We start from the raw sequence: 22,745 nt of genomic DNA, 5'->3' as shown, positions 1-22,745 counted from the left end.
ATATATATATATATATATATATATGTATATATGTATATATATATATATATATATACACGTGTATATATATATATATATATATATATATATATTGAATTATCACCCAGCCCTATATTTAAGTGGATGCTTCAATAACTTTGTTACCTGTGTGACACTGAAAAAAGCTCTCACTACTGATTAAGTTATTACCATGACCATGTGTGGATTGAGAGCATGTTTCTGGTCCCTCCCCCCTCGGCCAAAGCACAGACCTTAATCCCTGATAATCTCTGCATCCACCGAACGCCTGCAGTCATGGCTGCACCGAGGGAGAATTTAGTGTCTCTTGAGCATCTGACCAACTCAGAAAGAAACACTTTCACGAAACAAAGAGAGCACAGGCTAAAAATGAGGTAAGATCCTTGAGTGCTTTTATGAAGTATAGTAGTACTGTCAACTCATGGTTGTGTGTGAGGGTGGAGAAATGTATGCATGTGTGGGATGGGTTACAATGATGCACTGTCTCTTTATCTCAGTAGCAACAGGTCTCTGCTGTTGCAACCTGACTTTCCAACTCCTCAGAGTCATCAGAAACTGGAGTGCAAATACAAAAGGCAGCAAAATGCTTGCAAGGTGCATCATCCTGTATGTTGGTGTAAATATTTTTTAATTGACTGTGTGTGTTTCCTGCAGCAGGGCGAGGCATCTGCAACAGTGCTGGCAGGAGCTGAAGGAGAGAGAGCTTACAGCCCAACAAAACAACAGGCAGATGCTGCAGCAGTTTGAGGAAGCCCAGGACACACTGAAAGAGATGCTAACCCTCACTGCTGCCATGAAAACTATTCGGGTGCACAGGCACAAACACTCACTCCCCATACTTTACCCCTGCCTCTGTGACGCTTGGTGTTGAACCTTCTTCTTGAACTTCGATCCCTCCAGATGGAGTATGAACGGTACCTGGAGGAGAGCTGCCCCCGCTGGCAGCAGCAACTCAAGGAGAAAACACAGGCTGCTCAGAGGAAGGTACAAGCAAATCACAGTCATCAGTCACGAGTCACTTCATTTGGGGCCAATGCACACAGCTGGTTCGTTCATAAGAGCCATCAAAATATACAATTTGAGACGAAAAGAAAAATGTTTGTGGTGAGTTAGTGGTTAAAGGTGTAACAATTACAAAATTAGAGGATGTGACAGATTGTTCCGCTCTGCCCTTGTAATCGTTTCTACCTCATCGTGCCTGATGTAAAAAAAAATATACAGGCATATATATATATATATATATATATATATATATATATATATATATATATATATATATATATATATATATATATAAGGCATTTCTGATCACCTTTTACCGCATGTTGTGCAGCTCTATCAGTGTGAAAATGTGTCTTTAACAGAGGATGGAGGAGTATTTGCGGTCATGTCTAAAGAACACAGAGGAACGAGAGACAGCATCCTCTGCAGATCAACCTTTCCTGCCACAAGGTTTGTCCTTCTCTACCGACTCTAAAATTTGTTGTCACATGTATTCTTTCATTTGAATGGTGTGTTCCAGACACATACAAGCTATTATCTAATATGCTTCTTCATCTTTGTCGCAGGCTCCACCACAATGAACCAAAATATTGCTGCACCTCTAAAGCATTACAGCCCAAACAGCCACTTAGACTACAACCAAGATGGCTCCCCTCATCTCTCCTTTGTGCAGTCTTCCTGGCAGTCCCGCCTTCAATCCCAGACCCAGGCCAGGTGCCCTATCAGAGCCCCTTACCAACCTCAGGGTTCCTCTCATGTCCCTCCATCTTTCCTCCCACCACACATCTTCACACAGCTCCACCACCTCACCTCCTCACCCGGTGATCGACACCCCAGACCCAGGCTAAATCCACCAGGCTGGGCTGCCCTGGAGCCCGACCGACCCTGGTCCTGGGCTGCTGGTGCAGCTGGGATCCTTTCTGGCTCTGAGGCTCTGTGGGGTCAGTTGTACCCAGAGGAGCCTCCTCCTGAGATGGGGATAGCGCAGGTGGTGGGGGAGGAGACTAACACAAGCCGGGCATCAAGCTCAAAGAGGGAGGGAGGTGGTGGAGGCAGGAGCAGTTGTTTATCCCCGGAGCTGGATATCAAACCAGGTGGGAAAAGAAAAAATTAGAATGTTCAGCTTTTCTTTTTCTTCTGCACATTATCTTCCTCAGTAGATATTTTCATTCACTGCCAATATGTAATTTTTGTATGCGTGTGTGTACGTACTGTGACTAGTTCGTCTGTCCGGTGGCCTCACAGAAAGCAATGAGAGCAGCAGAGAACCCAGCCAGGTGAGCAGAGAGAAGAGAAAGAAGAGGGAGGAGAGAGGGAGATCACATTGTTCCTTCTCAAACAGCCAAAGCTGCAGCTCTCAGGAGTAAGTCATATTCTCTTCATAGTCTCTATAATATTCTATAAGAACTTTCTTTTTCATTCACTGCTGGTTTCTGGTCATCTAGGTCTTCCAGTGCCATTGTCATTGCTGCAGTGAAAGTGGTCCAAAGCTCAGACAGTGACGCCTCCTCAGAGAAAGACAGAACCAGCACAAAGAGAACGAGGAGAAGTGGGGGGCTTGCTGTTGGATCACCAAGGGATGAGAAGGTGGTGAAGGGAAGCAAGGGAGACGACCCAGGGAGTCACCAAGAGGAGAGTCAGTCTACTGGTGAGGAGTTAGGGAGTCTAATTGAGGAATCCAGAAGTGAAAATGCAGAGAATCTAAATCCTGACGATAAATCAGAAAGCTGTGGAGAGGAGTCTGGATCCCAGGAGGAGGAAACAGGAAGTGTTAGTATAAAGATTGAAAACGATGAAATAGAAAAAAAGGAGAGTAGCAGCTCTGAACGAAGCAATGTAGGAGAAAAGGATGAGGAAGATCTAGATGGAGATGATGATGATGATGATGGTGACGCTGAAGAAAAAGAGAACAGTCATACAGATGAAGAGCAAGAGGAGAGAGATGGGGAGCAGGATCATGAGGCTTCTGAGAGAAAGAGTGCAACAGAGGAAGACGAGGAGACAGGCGCAGAGGATGAGGAGGTAAAGGGTGTCCGTGAAGAACAGTCAGTCAGGTTAAAGAATGAATATGAGGAGAATTGAAAAAAAGGGTTCTGCATCTTCTCAGGATGAAGAGAAGGACGAGGATGAGCGTGACGGAGGAGAGGACAACATGGAGGAAGAGGAGTCAGATGAAGAGGAACAGAGAGGAGACTTAGCAGGAGACCCAGAGCAGGAAAGAGACTCAGACGACAGCATCATCTCACCACAGGACAAGTAAGATAAGTAAAGAATATAATCGTCGTAAACACTAACGTCACCTGAACTTTATGCAATCTGTTCTCAGGTCTAAAAAGATGCACATTATTCCAGAGGAGGCAAGTGAAGAAGATGAGGAGGAAGAGGGGAGTAAAACAGGGTCCTCTGACGAGGACTCAAACAAGATAAGTGATGAGGACGATGTTGAGAATCTACTTGCACCTCAAAAACAATCACAGAAAACAGAGTGAGTCCTTTGTTTTTATGTCTCTGATGGCAAAAAACTACCTCCTGAAATAAGTCTCACATTTAAAACAAAATATTTGTACATATTTTCAGAGAAAAGGACCTGAAAGCACACGAGCAACCCAAAGGTACAGTACCGACAGTGTGTAATTAAAAGATGGGACATACACACAAAAAACTGCTTTTTGAAGATGTTGATCTGTAATTTCTTTTCCAGCAATTTGTGACAACGTGGAGATTTTTCAAGTGGAGCCAAATAAATCAACAAAGTCTGATCACCCAAGTGACTCTGATGAGTTTGACAACTTTTATGGTTAAATGCGTTCGTCTCAACTGCCAAAATCTGACAACAAAGGAAATATACCTACCTCAGAATGTAGCGTAACGTTGACGGTTTTGTGTTCTGATGTTTGATAAGAGATTGATATCTAAATGTATAATTATTACCCATCCATAACTAAACTACATTAAACTGCATCATATAAATATGCTTTAACAGATTTTTTTCTCCTCCAATCAGAGCCTTTGAAAGAGATACAATGCTGTGAGAAAGACTTAGGTAGTAGCAAGAAAATACAATAAAAACAATACAAAGAATAATTTATTGAAAACAGATTGTTATTGCCGTTGTGCCTGAGAGACTGATATTCCACCCCAATAATGACAGCACCAAACAGACATGTAAAAATAAACTAAATGGTCAAAATAGTTTCAACGGTAGTAAATTATTGTTTCTTTAAACATATTTTACATCAGCGTGCCTGGAGAGCACAGCGTTCAAAGCCGGTCCTGGTTTCAAGTCAACAAGCGTTCAGAGTCTTAATCTCCTTGAAGATTTAGATTTTCACCACTTGAGCTGCCAAACAGGGGCTCACTCTCCTCTCGTCTTCGGGGGCGGCGCTGCGCTGAATGAGCAACCTGCCGTAGGTCCCGCCCACCTGGCCTTTGGTCAGCCGTCCGGGATTGACGCACACGCAGCCGACCACATCCTGAGGACAAGTTGAGATGACGAGGTGTTAAAAGACATCGCGTGTCAAATAATCAGAAAAGGAAGAAGCACATCTTTTAACAGGAGTTCTGCACCTTTACAAAGTAGCGCAGCTCGGAGGGAATAATGAGGACGTCAGGAGTCAGCGGCATTTGGCCGAAGCTCTGAAACTTCTCGTAATCCATGTTCACCTCCTCCACAGGCGGGTACAGCGGGTAGTAACTAGAGGTGGAAACACAAACATGGAGGAGGAGGAGGAGGATCAGGAGGAGGAGGAGGAGGGTCATTAATGTTGGAGCATCCTCAGAATAGAGAGAGCAAGTGAACTTTTTTAGGACTCTACCTTCTCTGGGTCAGCATGTGTTTCAGTATACGTGAAAATCGGTCCGATCCAGTGCCGCTGAAACACAACATTGTCGTGATGCCATTAATTGAAATAGATATTTAATATTATGCTGGTATTTGAGTAAACTCCCACAGAAAAGTCAAAGTGAAAAGACTGGCTGAGAGGTTTGTTCATGTGAACACTAAACATCAAGTTCATCGACACCTCAAATTCATTTCTAGCCGCTTCACTGCTGGGTGAAGCTAGGTGAAAATTAGAAATCTTCCTCACCAGCTGATCTCCTCTGCGCCCATGTGGAACAGGATGTCAGTGGACGTCAAGCCCACGGTCACTCCATCAATTAGCAGGGTGCAGGGGTCAGGGACCAGGGTGACGCGCTGCAGAGTATGAAGAGAAACACTAGATAAGGCTGAACAGTCGGTGCAATAAACTGGGAGTTTCCTCAGCTCTTCTGAGAGAGGTGTTGCTACTTGACCTAATTTAAGACCAGCCACTCCCCGAATCAAACGTTTAAAGCTATACTAGGCTTTCCGGGATTGCTCACAAGCCTGTTGCGTGTGCTCATCAGTAAATTATAAACTTTAATTTAGTTTATGCAGTCAGGTCTTTGTGTGTCTGACCTGGGCCTGGTCCTTGCTGAGTTTCGGCAGGGTGAAGGGAGGCTGTGGGTAGATGAAATGATGCTGGATGTCTCTTTGGGAGGGCACAAACACCAGGCGGCAGCCAACACTGGATGAAGAAAACACTAGCTGTCATTATGGTAAAGATTGGGGCACATTACAAAAAAATAATAATAGATAGCATAAAGAAAATGCTGTTCTTTAAGGAGCTTCAGGAGTTTAAATAGTGTCATCATACTTAGGGAGATATGAGACATACCTTTTGGTGCCATCCACAATGCTGTCAATACATCTTGAGAAAATGGCCTCAAACATCTCGGTCACCTGAGCTTTCTATTTCACAAACAGGTGGGAATAAAGATGGTCACATGACGTCAGGATCAACCAACTTGTTTTAAAAAGCTGGAAACAAGAAAACATTATGTTGGACAAGAGGAATTCACATTGCCATGCATTGACTTTGGATGAGGACGTTTAAATGAGATCGTTTTAAAATGCTAAACCTGTTGGAGCGGTGGGTTTCCTAGGATAAAGACATGAACTGTCTGCTGTTAAACGCACCTCAATTTGTTCATGTTTGGAGTCCACAAACGGGCCCAGCTGGAGAAGAGAAAGGAGAATTAGAAAAGATATGAATATTCTGTGCATCTTCCAAGACATGCATTCGCTTGTGGAAGAACAAACTATTTTGAAACGGCAAAAAAAATAAATAGAATGAATAAGTAAGTATACCAGCAGGCAGACGTCAGGACGATCCTTGACAATGACATTGATTAGGTCCAGCAGAGGGTCAAAGGTGAGGCTGTCAGAGGGAGTGTAGGGTCCACACGCCACCAGAACATTCATCGGCTCTGCAAACGCATGATATGACAAGTGTGTATGCAAATTACATGAAAAAGGGACACAAGCAGACTGCTCATCCATCCCTTGTATTGTGGTCGAAAGCTTTACAAATAAACATTTATTATTATTACAGAAAAGTGATTATTATCACTTACCTTCATCCATCTCCATTTTCACCTCAGAGGAGTAGAAAGGAAGAGGAACTCCCTAAAAAAAGACAAGACTATTAACAGAAGACACACAAACAGGCCCCAGTTCTAAAAGTTGAGATACTCTCTCCAAAACATGTGAGCTTGTAGCTGACCTCGTACAGTTTGGAAGCCATCAGTTTTCTTCCTGTTGTGTTCATTCCCTCCAACGCTACAACCTGAGGAGAGAGAGAACAGGGTTTCATACACTGCAGGCCGGAGGTTATTTATTCTCATGTGGGAGTTGGAGATTGGTTGTCAGAGTTCTCGGTCAGACGCTGGGTGACTCTCCTGCCCAGGTCCTTGGCATGCTCTGTTACTCTTGGTGGCCGCGTAACCTGCTGCACACACCTCAGTGCACAGGTAAAGGAGGGACCACCGCTCTGTACGTGCTCATTAATACTGCCATCACAATGCACTCTTGTCTAGTGACTTCTTAATACAGTTTAAAAAAGACTTTTAAAGCAGACACATCTTCAGCTTCCGAGACGAGAAGTTTCCTTCTGCTCACCTGACCAGGAAACAGGGAGTACTCTTTAAGCTCCGATAGGTCAACAGGTACTTGCTGACCGCCTTGCTCCGGCCCCGCCTCCAACAGAACCGAGTGTGCGTTCAGTTTGCCGTTACTGTCGCAGCAAACCTGACCCAACACAGTGATACTGTCCTAGAGAGATATAAAACACGACAAACTGAGCCGTCAGGAAATACTTAACTATACGAATACAGCAGTATCACAGCAGTAACACCTCTGTACCTGAGCGGGCAGAGAGACGGGGGCAAACTCTTCGATGTTGAAGTGAGACCGGAGGCCATCGCCAAGCTCCTCTATCTTCTCCGTCAACACTGTGGGGAAAATAGACGCACAACTCTTTAACTTCAAACAAGGCGTATTCATGTGAACTGGTTCTATTTATCTGAGCAGGGTGTACAGGGTCAGTGTTGTTCAAGATATTAAAATAAAGGACTCTTGATCCAAAGTACTTTTACGAATTTACAGGCTCTTTCCGTTTTATTTGGTTTCTCACCATTTCGAACGTCGCGTAGCCTCTGGAACATGTACTTGTAGCTGCAGCGGAGCGAGTCTTCGGTCCCTTCCAGGAGCTCCAGCTGGACCCCGTCGCCCTGAGTCTTTCTGCCGGCCCAGCGGGTGCCCTGCACGACCCCGAATGAAACCACCACCTCCCCTTTGGCTCCTCGCTGGCTGTACTTCTGCGAGGGCGTTGCACTTCCAAAGAGAGAAGGGAAGAGTCGCAACATTAGTTGTGTTTCCACCAGGAAGTTCCTCGCAATTTGAGTCTCTGGAACTACTTTCCAAAGAACTAAAAGTTTCCTTCAGCCTATTGTTATCTGCGTTTCCATAACGGTCTAAAGACTTGCAAAGACCACTTCACTGACTGCTGGTCTGTGTCGGTGCTGAGTACCTGGGGGAGAAGCTAGCAGGAGACAGCAGCAGGCTCGGGCTGGACAGCCGAGCTGCATTTCTTTTTGACTGAGGGTGTTCAGGAGTGGTCAGCGCTCGTTTCTGAGAACCCTACACACGAACACACAGTCAGCGTCGAGCACGCAAGGGAGTCACGACGACTTCGCTTAGCTTTGAAAATGTATATCTGTCTGAAGTCAAAAGGTGGCAGCTTACCTTCGCAGGAGTAGAGTACGCATCCAGGAGATCCTCCTCCTCTTCCTCAACTTTGATTCTGAACAAATGATGTCAAGGATTGTGACACAATCGTAATACCACACACCCGTGACAGACAGCAGATACACACAGAAAGAGAAGCTGCTGGATGGTCATGAAGAGTTCACTGTGAAGGATACAAGTCCTGTAGTTGGAGGATGTCTCTGGTTCTGTTATGAGTCTCTTCTTTTCTGAAGCTTTTTTTGGATTTATTCTTCTTGTTTAACACCTTCAAAGAAAAACAACTCATTGTGAATTAAAAAAAAATGTCTGATTGTAAGGACAGTGTGTCAAAGGTCAGAGGTTCAAAGCAACGATATCAGTAACACCGGTACCTCATGATCAAATTGCTCCAGGGTGTCCTCGGTGAGTTTTAGTCCATTTTTTGTGGTGCTGTACGCCACCCACTCCAGCACCATCTCACTGGCATTCATCCTGTTACAAATACACTGCTCCACCACTGAGGACGTGTGAAGGAAGGGAAGGAGAGAAAGTTAAAAAAAAAAAGGAGATTTAACAAAACACAGATGACTGCAAATACAAAAACACAGAGGCACCACGTTACCATTTTAATGTTGTGACTTAGCTTTGGAGAGTTATTACAGCAGAGCTAAGTGCGCATTATCACTCCGACTTGAGCACGTTCAAATTACACTAATGAATTACTTTTATACACCGCTGAGAGATGATGCACCTTTAATACATTCATTTTTACGTCATTATCGTTTTGCTAAATTTAATAATTTACAACGAACAGTAGGTTTATACACTAAATAACGTCAGTGTGATGTAAATGTGGCAGATTTGTCCACCTGCCATCCCCATCAATGTTGATGTTAAGCTCTGAGAGAAACCAACGAGCAAAGCATGAACACACATGTAATAATGGGCACAAATAAGTAACCTCAAACACCAATAACAAACACGACGTACTGTAACGGGACATACGGTATATGGTGATTTGGGGGTAAGTTGCACTTATTGGCTGAGCTACTTTTACCGAACATGTTTCCTCGAAATGTACAAAAGCATCAGCACTTGTTAGCTACTTACTCTTATCGAGGACGGAGTCATCTTGGTAGAAGACGTCGAACGTTTCCAGCTCTGATTTTAGGCTTTCTCCGGTGACTAGCGCCATCGTTTTGTGCTGTATCGTTACCAGATTGTATAAGTTAATTGCGGAGAGGATAACACGTCAAGACGACCCAATGTTTTGTTGAATCGTTCCCGGCTTACGATAGCTTAGCGCTCACCTCATAGCAACACTGAACAGCTAATTCTCTAAACAGTATGATCTCTAAATACTGTCAAATTACCTAACGTTACACGTTAGTTGGCGGAATAAATCATCAGACACTCATTTCATTTTGCCGCGAAAAAGAGCTGCTGCCGGTGTTGGCGGCCGGAACATGCGTCACTTTCAACAACAATAATAAGCGGAAGTCAGCATCGTCACAAAAATAAAAGCCTCTAACGCCGTCTAGTGGTCAGCACGAGAGTGTCTGTTTTAGTTTTAGCCCTCGGGCCTGTCGACATATTTCAATGTTTAACCAGTCTGGTTATCCAAGCTTAACTTGTTTTACAGCCACAAACAATAGCGTGAACTACAGCACTATATGGCACAACCTTACAGTCTCAATAATGTATATACTGAACTACATTGTATTAAATAGATGTTTATGTTATTGTACTATATATGTTTAATTAGGGGTACAAAATCATATTAACAAAAAGCATCTCAGAGTGATCTCAGATCAGAAATTCAGTTCAATGTAAATCTCTCTATGAACTGTGTTTAAAAAGAACATCTGGTGGTACAAACAAACAATGATAAAGCATTTTGTTTTGAATTAGATGTTAAATAGCTATTTTTTTTATCACCACCACATTTATGACATTCACTGCTAGCACACATTTAATTGCTAAAAATATTAATTTCAGTAAAAACTGCTTCAGCCAGAACAAACAATAGACACTCAGATTTCTGTTCTGGTGGGCTCATCACTGTCAGGATGTTCTTCCATCTGTGAAAGTAAACATGTGGTGTTAGAGTGTGCATTAAATTCACATGTCTGAAACCACTGAAGTGCTGCTATAGTAATTGGTTGGTATCAGTGAATAACAAACATCCCACTCACCTGAGCTGAATAGCAGCCGCTCCTGGGAGTGAATTTCCATGATGTCACCCTCCTCAGTGATTCACAGAGGGAGGCTGACAATTCGTGAGTGTCACGCACCTGACAAACACAAACATTATGGATGCACATCTGACTTCACACCATCAACACACATACATGTACATCCCTGTAAGTAACACGTGTATTAACAGTGCAGCACATCATCTAATTACATCTTTACCAGTGGCTTCTTTCTAAAATATGAGTTAAATGAACTATAAATATATGCACATGCATATTCAAAATAATTGTTTTCAAACCTTCATGCTGTTCAGACAAGCGTTTCTGAAGTCCATGTTACTGCTGCAGCTCACAATACTGACGGCTGAACTGAGAATCACCTCAGCAGCTGAACGCAGCTTCTCTTGATCCTTAACACCCAAACATATACTGTTAGGGCCCAAACCCATTTTAATTCATTTATTGGTTACTTTTCCCCCCCAATTCATTTGATTTAGTTTGATCTTTAAAATGTCAGAAAATAATAAAAAAAATAACCATAATACACCACAATAAACTGATTATCAAAATGTTTTTGACACATTTTTCTGGATAATTGTTGAGGTAATATACACTATTATATAAAATTGTTAAATAATTATAAAAAAATATATATTATTAAATTGGTAGTTACAGTGTATGTCAGGCTTGCCTTTTTCCTGTGATTTTGGGCTTTCAGTGAGTTCTTCAGCTCGGTCTGCAGGGCTGTTGTGACTGCCTGCTTGTTGTTGTTCAGAATATCCTCCAGGTGGTGCTCTATCAGCACCTCTGTGGCTGTGGGGGGGGAAATCACAGACAAAGACAAAGAAGTAAAGAAGACCAACTTCAATGCAGCGTTTTGGGATTATACGTACATGCAGCTGTCTCTCACCCATCCTATCAGAGAGCTGGTAGGTGAAGGGGTCACTGTGCTGCAGGAAGAGGTAAAGCAGGAGACTCTGCTGCATTGGGGGAACACTTGATTCCTCACAGTTTTCCTGCTCTACTGTGTACACAGTGCCACCCTTGTGCACTGGATCTGCAGAGAATGTTAAAATATGTTTTGTAAAGTAAAAAAATTGAATGGAAATTAAAGGAAAATTATTATTAGTGAGGATATTCACTATAAAACGGCAAGTCTACACTGGTTGAAGGCCCGCTGGTACAACAGAGGATTAACAATCACAACATGTACATAACGTTGTGGCAATGGAAGACGCACCTTTAGGGTTGGGCAAATAATTGCTACAACATTTGGCTTTACAACCCTAGTTTTAAAACGTGAGTTGACTAACATTGAATGAGTCAACAGATGTTTACAAAATATTTACCTCAAAATGTATCCCCAAAGCAGACCAGATTGTATCATGGAGCCCTTTTTAGTTTATATTATGTCTTGTGAACGACTAAACTGCTTGTGATGAATGTAGACCTGTGGTTTTGCTTGTGAGTCATGGTGTAATCTACAAGGACAAAAAAACACTTATTATGCAAGGAGAGTTTCTGAGAAAAAGGCCTCAAAGATTATTTAGTGATGATTAAACTTAGTTCTACACAAAGTGTCTCAAACGCGTTCAGCTTAATTCAGATTTCTATCACACGGTTTAGAAGAAAACCATTCTGAGGAATATTCATGTGTCAGATCTTGGCAGTTAGAACAAATATTTGGGGGGAAATGTAATGTTTCAGACATTGACATCAGCCACTAAACCCACTTAGGTAAGGGACCATGGTCAAAGTTAAATATGCCAAATGTAAATACCGATGTCTAGTTTTAAGACAGGATGGAAACCTGAGCCCTCAGTTTAAACTCAAACACATTGTAAACTCTTTCCCAACACTAAATCTCGGCTGTGAGAATGTTTTTGTGATACGAATACGGAAGTACTTCTTGCATCAGAACCAACTGTTCACAATAGACGTGATAGTGCAGATTGGTTGCATGTGGTCATAATTCCCAGCAGATTTGTTTATATAAAATGCAGTGACAATCATTTCGCTGCCCAGATTAGCAGACAGTGATGGAGCCCGAGTACTGTCACTTTAAGGGGTTCTTTTTTCTACGTCCATTGTTCTTTCTGGTTTCATATGATTCAAATCATGGGCCTTTTGTGATCCAATAAAGTTTTTAAAGGCAGCTGCGGGCCAGGGCTGTGTGTTCATTCTCTAACAAATAAACACAGGTGGTTGAAATTAGTCTTCAACTCAGGCCTCATCAAGTGTTTCAGATCCCTTTACAAGACAGGATTAACTGTCCAGGACATTTTTACCCTGTCCAAGTAAACCAGCCTTTACAGTTCCTCGAAACATAAAATGTAAACTGGCCATCGGTACGTGTTGTTCCCATCAGTGGTTGTTGTCTACCTTTGGAGGAGGAGCAGTGAAGGCCATGCAGGCCCAGTTCCTGACAGTCCAGATGAGCAGGGAGGTTCTGGAGGAGGGTGAAGGGGCCTGTGAAAGGAACATTACTGGGGCCGCATACCAGCACCTGGACACATGTGACGTCAAGGAAAACTAGTCCAAATCAGAGGCTCGAAAGACCTCAACTGAGTCGACACGTATGAGCAGCGGTTCAAGACCGAGTCCCCCCCCCCCAGATGTCAGATTTCAATGTTTTGGTCATTACCTAAAGCTTATTACTTTGGGGTAAAGTTTGGAACGTAACTGGACCAACGGAAGGGGGACCGTGTCTGATTATTTTTGTAACTCTCCCAAACCGACAATCACACCGACTTCATGCCGCGATTGGCCCGCTGTGCTAAGGTAAGAAAATAAGCAGGCTTTTTTATCTCGTGCATAAGCTCTCAAAACTAACTTGACCCTTGTCCTGACTCGTGAACAAGACCCCGAGATACTCCTTCGTTTAGAGCACTGACTCAATCCCAATTCAAAGAAAACAGTGGAGGAGTTGACCTCATCCCTGCTTTCACGCCACAAACTGTCCCATTTTGCACTGGAAGTCATGAGCCAATGAAGACAGCTGAACCACGTCACCGGAAATAATTCTGAGGCCACCACCATAGCTCGGCCCCCCCCTATGAATTCTTCTGTGTCTGTGAAAATCACAGACAGACTTATGATGAAATCAGCAAAGGATATTTGTATGTCAGTGAGTTGTGTTGCCAGATTGGGGTACTGGAGCACACAAGGGCTCAGGAGAGTGACCGGCTGGACGCTGAGCTCCCCAAACAGGCTGTGGTCCATGGCTTCAGGTGGGATACTGAGCGGCAACCTGCCTCCAAGGACCGGGTGTCCTCCATGACACCAGCATCCTTTCTTCACACACTCCGGAGGACTTTAAACTCAAAGAGAGAGAAAGAAAGAAAGAAAGAAAGAAAGAAAGAAAGAATCACTCTCTATAAACAACAGTGGACATACCTGTGTATTTGTTTTCGTTGCATTAATAGATGAGAATAAAGTTATTTTGGTTACACATCCAGTAACTACTGAGTTCTAGTACTTTTCTACCCAAAATAAGACAGAATATGATCCACACATCAACTACACATGAAATAATGCTGAAAAAGAGGTTTACTGACTGTGTTTTACATGTGACATCCAAGATCAGTGATGCTCGGTTCGCACAGGCAACTTTTCTCACAATATTCACTCTGCAAGAATATGAACACATTAGCACTTCATAAAAACAGGACTGAGGGGGAAGGTAACAGTCAGGTTTAGTGCTTTTTGTTATGCTCTAAATCCTAAAGCCAAAAACATAGCAACTTGAATCAAATGAATCCTTGCAGAATATATCAAGCAGTTTTGAGGTAAACTGCTCTAGCAGGTGGTCATCTAACAAGAGGGAAATTTACCAAAGCTACCAAAAAAGAAAGCTTAGGCTTTGCCTGCATAGCTGGTATTCATACCTAAAGTCTCGCTGGAGGCTCTGCTGACTGAATTTGAATTTAAAGTGGATTTTGATCTGTGAAAAAGAAGGGCAGTAAAATAATTGCTGCCAATTAAAAAAAAACATATGGTGGATACATACAGTGGAAACCTATCCTACCCTTGCGTTAGCCAAGCTGAACGAGTGTAGGAAAGCCTCTATGCGAGCGCACCACTCTGGAATGAAAAGTCTTGCTTCTTTCATCTGTACAGTGCAGATATATAGACAGAGATGATATTCACTCACTGTGATCATCTATCATCATCATCCCACCCAGATAAGTTACTTAGTGAGATGAAAACAATGCTGAGGCTGTCAGTGATTGTAGTAAAGGATCCCTGTGGGTGGTACCTGAAAAGACAGGAGCAATCTGAGAGAACCATACGTGTCGGTGAAGGCACACAGCTCCTCGGGATCCGGCTGAGGACTCGACCACGTACAGGAAAACATGCTCTCCTTCAAATCTGTGAGGACTGATGTGGTAAAAGGAGGTGACGTACAACAGCTGAAGATGTGTGTTTGTGTTAGGTGTGCGTGTGTACATACCAGGTTGGAGTACCTTCATTTCAATCCCTGTGCACCAGGGACCAGCAGCTGCAACTGCACCGCAAAAGTGAACAATGTTGCAACACTTGCAGTACGTGCTATATGTCCTAGAAAGCCTAACAGCTGCTGGCAACAGTCACATTCCTTCATGTAGTTTTATTTACAGCAATAATCAAGTGAAATGTGGAAATGAGTCTAAATGCATCCCTACTTGTGTGACCAATTAATCAGATATTTGTATTGTGGTGATCTGTTTCTATTGCCCATTTATTTTCAGATTTCTCTGATAGTCAGTGTGTGATGTAATAGTGTGTTTTCACCATATCTATCTGAAATGTTAATATACTTCTATACGGATGGTTACTAACGTTAGCTTTGCCATATTTGATTGAAACAATCTAAAATGCATCACACTGCTATTGGAACTGTTCATATGGAGCGTTGTAGCTTTTTCCTGTCAGAATAAACATGAGTTGTTTAATTACGTGTGACTTGGATAATGCTACTCTACTTTCAGGCCCTTTTATTCACTGCTAGTTCCTCCTGATTAAGTGTTTTTTGTTTTTTTAACTTACCAGTGCAGTATATTGCTCCCGTTTCCGTCCACAGAAGTACCAGAAGCCCTCGTACATTCTTTAAACCAGGATGCTCTCTCTGTTTTTCCAAAAGCATGACCAACCTCAGCGCCTGAAGAGGTCATTAAAAACCACCTGGTTTAGCTAGCTAAAGCTACAGCTAACTATATACTGTTATGCTAGCTAGCTTCAAACGTTAGATGAGTGGCCATTTTTATAAATAACTACGAGCAGAGATTAACTGTGAATTAGACAATACTTTTAACACGTACAGACGTCATGATTCTATTATTCAAACCCTTACCTGCTGTATTTCTCTGAGCATCTTTAGCTAATTGAACTAGCATGCGCGCGCTGAATTTACTTGTCGATTGCACACGTGCTGCAGTCGCAGGGGAATGCCTCATTCTTAAATAATACACAAACTTGCATCTTTTCCACACACAATATCACAGCTAGCACTTGTGTGAACTCTGTGAAATCACTAATAATACCAGATATGTAGTCTATAGAATTAATAATACATTTGGGGAAATTATACCATGACTTGTTCATTGTAATTAGGCACCTTAAAGCATGAGCATAGACAGGAATTTAGAAATACTGGAGGTCATAACATCTGATTCTGCCAGCCAAACCTGGTAAAAGTTTATGCTCATTAAAACAAATTAAATAAATAAATGTCAAAGAAAACACTGCAAAAACACAAGAAAGGCCCATCAAATAAAAATAAAAACAAATAATTGACTGCAATGGAATAAAACAAATCCTGCACATTTGTTACTGCTTTGTATTTTCATATTCAATGTATTTTCTGAACAGGAATTACTGAGGACACAATCTTCACTGAAGGGCCATTCACAAGTTTTTTCCTTGAGCACTCTTCCTCAGCCGACTTTTTCTTCTGTATGCCGTCTGTTTGTACTACATTTGATGCCACCACTGCATACATGTTTTTTGGTATGCAGGGGGTTTTTTTCTCCAGTTTTTGCATGTCTAGAAATTCACCACTCTGAAATGATCCCCACAAATACACATTAATCTGAGTAGATAATTTATTTTATTTGCATCTATTCATATATCTTAAATACAATGACGTAAAGTATCAAAACAGAACAGGAAGATTTTGATAGCTTTTACAGTCGCTATTTAAATATATAATGAAGCTTTTCTTCAACACAAATCACTTTGCCTCTTTGCCAGACCACTCCTTGTATCCTCCGGTATAATTACGTGCACTGAAACAGAAAGACAGAGGAAAAAAATAAAAAAATGGAATGTATACAAAACACATTGACAGCAAAGCTCAATTGGCAACGTTACCTTGAGGAAACAACATTTGTACAGGAGTCGTAAAAGCAAGACAGGCTGTGTGAGGGTTTGTGTGTAATGTATAGCAACCAATAACTTATTTACTTCACGTATCCAAGTTCGCAGGCCTTGGTTGTGGCAGCTGCCCCTCGTTTGCCCATCTGGCAGTGAAACACCAGCTCTGGCGCCTCCAGCAGTGGCTTGGTTACTCCATACTTGGCCTTGAATTGTTCTGGCGCCATCGCAAAAGCAGCCTCTACTGTATCAACTGAATGAATAAGGGGAGCAAGAGGAAGAAAGACAAATATTTCAAGATGAAATAGATGATGGCACACACCCAGGAGAACTTTGGTCTGAAGGATTATGATGGGTGGTGATATTGAGGGGAAACTATGGGACAGTGGTACATTCCCTAAGTGTTAATGCAATTAAAAGTATCTCACCTGGGATGTGAACGGATCCTGGAATTCGTCCTTTATCCACTTCCTCTTTACTGCGAACATCGACCAGAAAGAGATTCTCGCTCTTTCCCAGGAGCGCTTTCAGATCCTCATAGGAGATGTCCTTGGTGACTGGCAATGAGACAGGAAACGCATTAAAAGGCTTTGAAGAGCACAATGAACCTTTGTTAGGACCTCCCATAAAATTGTACCATTAACATTAAAAAAAAAAAAAAAAATCCAAGATGGGTTTCAAGTGATAAAACAAGCCTGATGCAAGATTTTGTTATTGCACTGTGTTCATTGTTATTCACCAAGACAGATTCCTTGTATGTGTAACGTACTTGGCAATAAACAGTCAAAAAGTTCCATACAGTGAGCTTTACAAATTTTGAATCTGGGGAAAAAGAGAGTGCTGGTGTGGACTTAGAAAACATGTTGAGTTTAAGGTATTTCATGAGAGCAAATCACATTAAATTGCTTTGGGGTAATGATTAAAAAGATCTGGATCCAGATTAGGTTGCAAAGAGGCAAATGCTGATTTTTTTCATTTTTTTTTAAATTCCTGATGCCCCCTCTACCTTCAGGTTGCATTCCTCTCCAGAAGATTGCTCCCTCATGTTGGCACTCATACTTATCAGTGTGTGTGTGTGTGTGTGTGTGTGTGTGTGTGTGTGTGTGTGTGTGTGTGTCTGAACAATTAGGTGTAAAGGTACAATGCACTGAGTCGCCTTTGATGTAACAGATTACGGTATGCAAACGTGTTTAGCTTCATTTGAGAGTGAAATATGAAACCGGTTTGTTGGTTGCTGCTTGGATAACTAGCTGCCGTTCCCTGAGGATACAACAAGCTTTCGGTTTGAAGTTGTCAAGACGATCCTTTATTTTCTGCTGAGTCATTCTGATTAATTAAGACATGATACCGTAATATTCTAATAACAAGGGATTCCATCTTCATCTATTATTTATTAATTGGGGAAATCTGTGCTCAAGTTAACATGCAACAACTAAAGTTAGAGACCCGCCGTTAACGCAATCAGTCAACAACAACAATTAAAGTTGCTAACGTCATTCACTAGCTAAACAAGTTAACGTTAACTACTGAACTAAACTAAAGTTTCTCAACCAACATTAGGGACGTTTCAAGTTGTTTACTGCACTCAGTAAGATTATATCTGTCTCTCTTAATGAGATAAGTTGAATGAGACTCACCTGAGCTCGCCATTCTTCTTAAGGTAAATTCACACACTAGTTAACATGAAATACATCTTCTTCCTCTAATTGTTTAGGGACCAGTCATTGGCTTAAACGCCGAAGAAAGGCGGGACGTTGTTAGCCAATAAAATCAACTTCCTTCTAGCTGTGCGTTTAAATGACTTTCAAAATAAAAGTTGCCAAGTTTACTTATAGATTCAGGTCCTGTAAAAGAAAAGATAGAACAATGTTAAAGTATTCTGTTAGGTAAAAGTCCTGCATCCAAAATTCAACTAAAACGATCAGTAAAATGTACTTAAAAGTATCAAAACTAAAAATACTCACTCTGCAAAATGGCCTATTTCAGAGTGTTATATTATAGGTTATTGAACTATTATTAAGGATGTATCAATTTGTGACGTTAATGTGAAGCTGGTCGAGGTGGTGCTAATTTTAACAATTTAACATCGTGCTAAATAGTTTCCTCTATAAAAAGGCAAATCTGTCAAATCTTAATCTGCAAAGAAAAAAAGGTAACTAAAGCTCTGAAATAAATGTAGTGACGTAAAAAGTAATATTTACCTCTGAAATGTAGTAGATAAGAACATAAAATTTAATCATTTGAGAAAAGTAAACATACCTTTCTTAAACGTAGTTACTTTGTACCATTGAATACAAATAGATGACAGAGGTCAATATGAATAAATGAGAGGACAAACATGACTAATGCAGATGCTTCCATAGAGCATAAAAGGGGTCAATGAATGGTTTAATAAGCGTTTGGCTTGGTACTTACTAAGACACATTATGTTGTTTTCGCTATTAATTCAATTTGTCACCCTTCTGTATGTTACAACACGTAAGCCTACGCAAATAAGGCACAAATTCAGAACTTTTTCACATTGTTTTTATTAAAATAAGTTTTAGTTTCTTATGAAAGTCAGTACCTATATCCTAAAAAAATATCTACAATTAAATCCAACCATGACAATACAAGAAAACACTACAATAAACCTACAAAGCTTAATTTGCCAGCAAATAAACCTGTAGTTATTACCACAAAGTAACAGAATGACCAATTGTTAGTGTTATTCCATCAACACAATTCCTCTTTTCCCCAATATTTTTACATATTCCTTGAAACAGGAGCATAAACAACTTCTTAATTCTATAATCAATCATAACACCACCCCACAAATGTTTGCCTTTTGTTCATGATTACACCGTTGCTGTGCCCGTGTCTCCTGGGGCCTGTTCAGTGTCACTGGGATGGATTGTCTGTGCTGAACTAGTCTTGATCACAGAGTCCCCTCTGTGCTGTAAGAAGGGTTCCCTAGGCCATCAGCGGAGTCCCTCTTTGCCTTTTTACGCATTTGATACTTCCAGAGGATCACAGCTGCTATGATGAGGAGTAGAAGGAGGGAAACTCCTCCTCCTATAACCCCAGCCAACAGGTTATGGTCGGAAGACTCAGGAGGGTTGTACCGCTTACAGGAGAAATCTGAGGGGGTGCTGTGTCCTGCACTGTTCACTGCCTCCACGCACACTTTAGTGCCAACTTCCAAAGATACGACCAAACCACGTCGTGAAATTTCCTCAAACTCCAGGGTTTCACTCCCCTCTATCACCACTCTGTACCCAGACACCACAGAAGATGGAGCACACCACTGGACCTCTATCTTCCCTCTGTCATCCCCTTCACTGATTGGCTGCAGCACTTGGATGCGTGGAGCATGAGGAGGATTATCGGCCCCACTGATCCCAGGACAGAGGCACCCAGTCCTTTCTGAAATTTGGTTGCAGGGCTCCTGATTCTCCAGGCAGGGGTTGTACTGGCAAAGCTGCGGCATTCCTTGGAGTATGGTAGTCTTCACGGAGTCCACCACTTCAGGAGGAGTGCTGTGGTTGTCATTGTCATGGTAATCATCTTCATAGTTATCATCTGAGTTTAAGCCAGTTATGAATTTGATCCGACCACGAGTGGCAGGAGCTGAAGTAGAGGTGGCATGGGTGAAGAGGTGGGAGTGGAGGAGAGGCGAGGCACTCAGAAAAAGGAGAAGCACAGCCAGGTTTTTACGCAGTGACGTCATCTCTAGGGACAGAAGTGACAAATTATAAGAATGAATTCTAAAAATATTGGTCATTGCAAAAACAACAACAATACAGAAAATAGATTTAAACAGTTCACTAACACTGTTAACAGTATGTTCATCCAGTCAGTGTAAGAGACGAAATATGTCCTCATTGGCCATTGTTTCTCTATTGACCTTGTAAAATTCCTATACCTAGAGGCCAGTTGTGAGAAGGCATTTAAAGTGTAAATAAGTTGGAGTAAAGAAATGTAGTGGTCACTGCATCAAAACACAGAAACCAAAATACAGAACTTGGTTACCATACCAGACAAAAATAAACAAAGCAACAAGGATCCACGGTACTAAGGATACGTGATAGGACACATGAGATTTTTAAAGAAAGGTTTGTTGAGAGTGGTCAGAATTTAAACATTTGTTGTTTGGCTTGTTGACTAAGAGGCTATTTCACCAAAGTTTATGGCTTGGAAATGGTTCAGTGGATAATCAAACAATTGCGTAATTGTAGTTTCCATCCTGTAAACAGCTTAAGATAAATAAATGCTGAGTGCTGGAAGAAAGAAATACAACTATTGTTGTGACCCTATCAGCACTTCCATTTTCTACTGGCACCAAGCAAGAAGAGTTCTGTGTGAACCCATGACTGAATTTTTACTTTACACTTTCTGGTTATTTTTGAAATAACCCTAATACTCAGAAGATAATTTTTTCATGCCTGTAAATGCAACTGATGACTAAACCTCTAAGAATAAACATCCAATCATGCCAGTGTTTTGCATCTGGTGAACACACAAATCAGCATTGTGACTAATGTGACTTTAAAGTAAAGAAAAGTGTTGAAAAGGGTTTACCTGTTTGATGGTGGTGGATGTTTCAAGTCTTTATTTTCTCTGGTTCTCACTCTGTCTGCCCTCACCGAGTTCTCACTACAGTCCTCTGCTTTCACCGTCTTAAGTTGCCTCCCTCAGACTCTCCCCTCCTCCTCGACACCCCCTCATTTTCTCCCCTTAGTGCCTCTCCCTCCCATTTTACTCTTTTATGCTCTGCCTCTCTTGCTCTCCTCTCTCTCTTTTTTTTCACGTCTTGCCCCCTCCTCTTTCTCAACTCGCAACCAGTTGTTGTTGCTCTTTTACTTTTCTTTGGTATTTTTGGGTGAATGTGTTTCAAGAAGAGTGGATGGGGGTGCAGAGCCACCATGTGCCTGTGTGCTGCTCTGCATATTGATTTGCTGGGTGGCAGAGGGAGGCAGGCTTGTGCTTGTTTCAGTATGTGTTTGTGTAATCCGTAGGTGTAGCGGCCTGTTTTTGATTACCTCTTTAAAATCCTAAACTTCCGGCATACTTTGCAGGTGTTCTTGTGGAAACTAACAGGACATAGGGTCACTTCAGTGTGTTTATTTGTGGCTTTGAGAGTGGGGGGTGAGGAATGCATGCATGTGTATTTATTATAGACCCCTCCACCTCTTGTAGCCCCCATTGTGACAAGCTGGAAAGGGAACGATAAAGGCTTTCTCCTCTCTCGTCCTTTGATGGGGTAGAGCTGGCAAAGACGACAAGTTCTTTCTTATTGAAAGTGCCCACATTCACTGATGAGAGGAAAAGTACCAAGGCAGGAGCCTCCTTCTTTCTCAACTTCAAAACTTAAAGGATTTACTCGACCTGTTTTTTCCTATAGAATAAATGGCTTCATTTAAATTTGAGCTGAGTTGAGTGCATGTATATATATATATACAAGGAATTATTGGAGGAGCAAAACCAACGACATAAAGCAGACCACAGTTAAGAGACATTGTGAGAGTGTCCACTTGCACTCACAAATCAACTTGTAAGGTTCACAAGAAGGCAAAATGGTTCCACAATATGTTCGCAAGAAAAGGGCTGAGAGCACAGAAACAATAAATCATTGGGAGATGAATAAACACCGAAGGCCAGCTTAAATGTACTGCCACTTAGAGTGTACAGCAGGAAATAGAATATAGATTTATGTACTGTTTTTATACAAAATTATATTTACTTATTTGGGAGAAAATATGTTCCAATTTGTGCACATTGTGTGTACAGTTGTGTACATGCTTAAATATAGTGTATAGTTTTAGAGATAAAGATTGAACGTAAAAGAATCCCAAGTCATAAACCATCAAAAGCCACTTAACTTTGAACTAACTAAAGGAGTAGCTTATACGTAGCTTTTGTTCACACCTTGATGACGCACAAATATTGATGGCTTGTTGTGGCTCATCCTGAACTCGCAAAAATGTTGAAATAAATGGCTTTTCAGGGAAATATGTGACACATGAATGATGAAGTGAGAAGCTCTCCGTAACTTGTAAAATGTGTTGTTTAATGAGGTTTTTGGGAAGTGGCTGACGTTCTGTGGTTAT

General features: G+C 41.7%; 4 protein-coding genes across 4 annotated transcripts; all 4 read right to left on the bottom strand.

Annotated features, from left to right (window-relative positions):
• Nucleotides 1-4,087: 4,087 nt before the first annotated feature.
• On the bottom strand, nt 4,088-9,559 carry pola2 (polymerase (DNA directed), alpha 2). Its single transcript, XM_068715488.1, has 18 exons — nt 9,218-9,559; nt 8,500-8,624; nt 8,305-8,393; nt 8,126-8,183; nt 7,911-8,020; nt 7,515-7,714; nt 7,244-7,332; nt 7,001-7,153; nt 6,606-6,668; nt 6,457-6,508; nt 6,191-6,309; nt 6,020-6,058; nt 5,718-5,791; nt 5,459-5,567; nt 5,109-5,215; nt 4,836-4,892; nt 4,588-4,714; nt 4,088-4,493 (listed from the first exon to the last, which is right to left on the bottom strand). Exons 1-18 carry the CDS (start codon nt 9,300-9,302, stop codon nt 4,341-4,343), a joined length of 1,809 nt encoding a protein of 602 aa, XP_068571589.1. The 5' UTR covers nt 9,303-9,559; the 3' UTR covers nt 4,088-4,340.
• Nucleotides 9,560-9,877: 318 nt separating this feature from the next.
• Nucleotides 9,878-15,707, bottom strand: top6bl (TOP6B like initiator of meiotic double strand breaks). Its single transcript, XM_068715487.1, has 14 exons — nt 15,635-15,707; nt 15,331-15,442; nt 14,756-14,809; nt 14,561-14,682; nt 14,330-14,413; nt 14,190-14,245; nt 13,860-13,931; nt 13,411-13,615; nt 12,685-12,808; nt 11,213-11,359; nt 10,994-11,115; nt 10,602-10,712; nt 10,303-10,401; nt 9,878-10,188 (listed from the first exon to the last, which is right to left on the bottom strand). Exons 1-14 carry the CDS (start codon nt 15,653-15,655, stop codon nt 10,141-10,143), a joined length of 1,377 nt encoding a protein of 458 aa, XP_068571588.1. The 5' UTR covers nt 15,656-15,707; the 3' UTR covers nt 9,878-10,140.
• A 664-nt stretch (nt 15,708-16,371) lies between these two features.
• On the bottom strand, nt 16,372-18,400 carry tstd1 (thiosulfate sulfurtransferase like domain containing 1). The gene is made up of 4 exons (XM_068715486.1): nt 18,294-18,400; nt 17,085-17,213; nt 16,747-16,909; nt 16,372-16,568 (listed from the first exon to the last, which is right to left on the bottom strand). Exons 1-4 carry the CDS (start codon nt 18,304-18,306, stop codon nt 16,514-16,516), a joined length of 360 nt encoding a protein of 119 aa, XP_068571587.1. The 5' UTR covers nt 18,307-18,400; the 3' UTR covers nt 16,372-16,513.
• A 771-nt stretch (nt 18,401-19,171) lies between these two features.
• On the bottom strand, nt 19,172-21,361 carry si:ch1073-303k11.2 (LRRN4 C-terminal-like protein). The gene is made up of 2 exons (XM_068714920.1): nt 21,217-21,361; nt 19,172-20,367 (listed from the first exon to the last, which is right to left on the bottom strand). Exon 2 carries the CDS (start codon nt 20,363-20,365, stop codon nt 19,574-19,576), a length of 792 nt encoding a protein of 263 aa, XP_068571021.1. The 5' UTR covers nt 20,366-20,367; nt 21,217-21,361; the 3' UTR covers nt 19,172-19,573.
• Nucleotides 21,362-22,745: the final 1,384 nt, after the last annotated feature.

The sequence above is a fragment of the Cebidichthys violaceus genome, unplaced genomic scaffold (genome assembly GCF_023349555.1).
Source record: "Cebidichthys violaceus isolate CVI_PGR_0920_01 unplaced genomic scaffold, fCebVio1.0.p SCAF_2, whole genome shotgun sequence".
In the NCBI taxonomy this organism is placed as follows: Eukaryota; Metazoa; Chordata; class Actinopteri; order Perciformes; family Stichaeidae; genus Cebidichthys; species Cebidichthys violaceus.
This window is presented reverse-complemented; position numbering and strand designations above follow the sequence as displayed.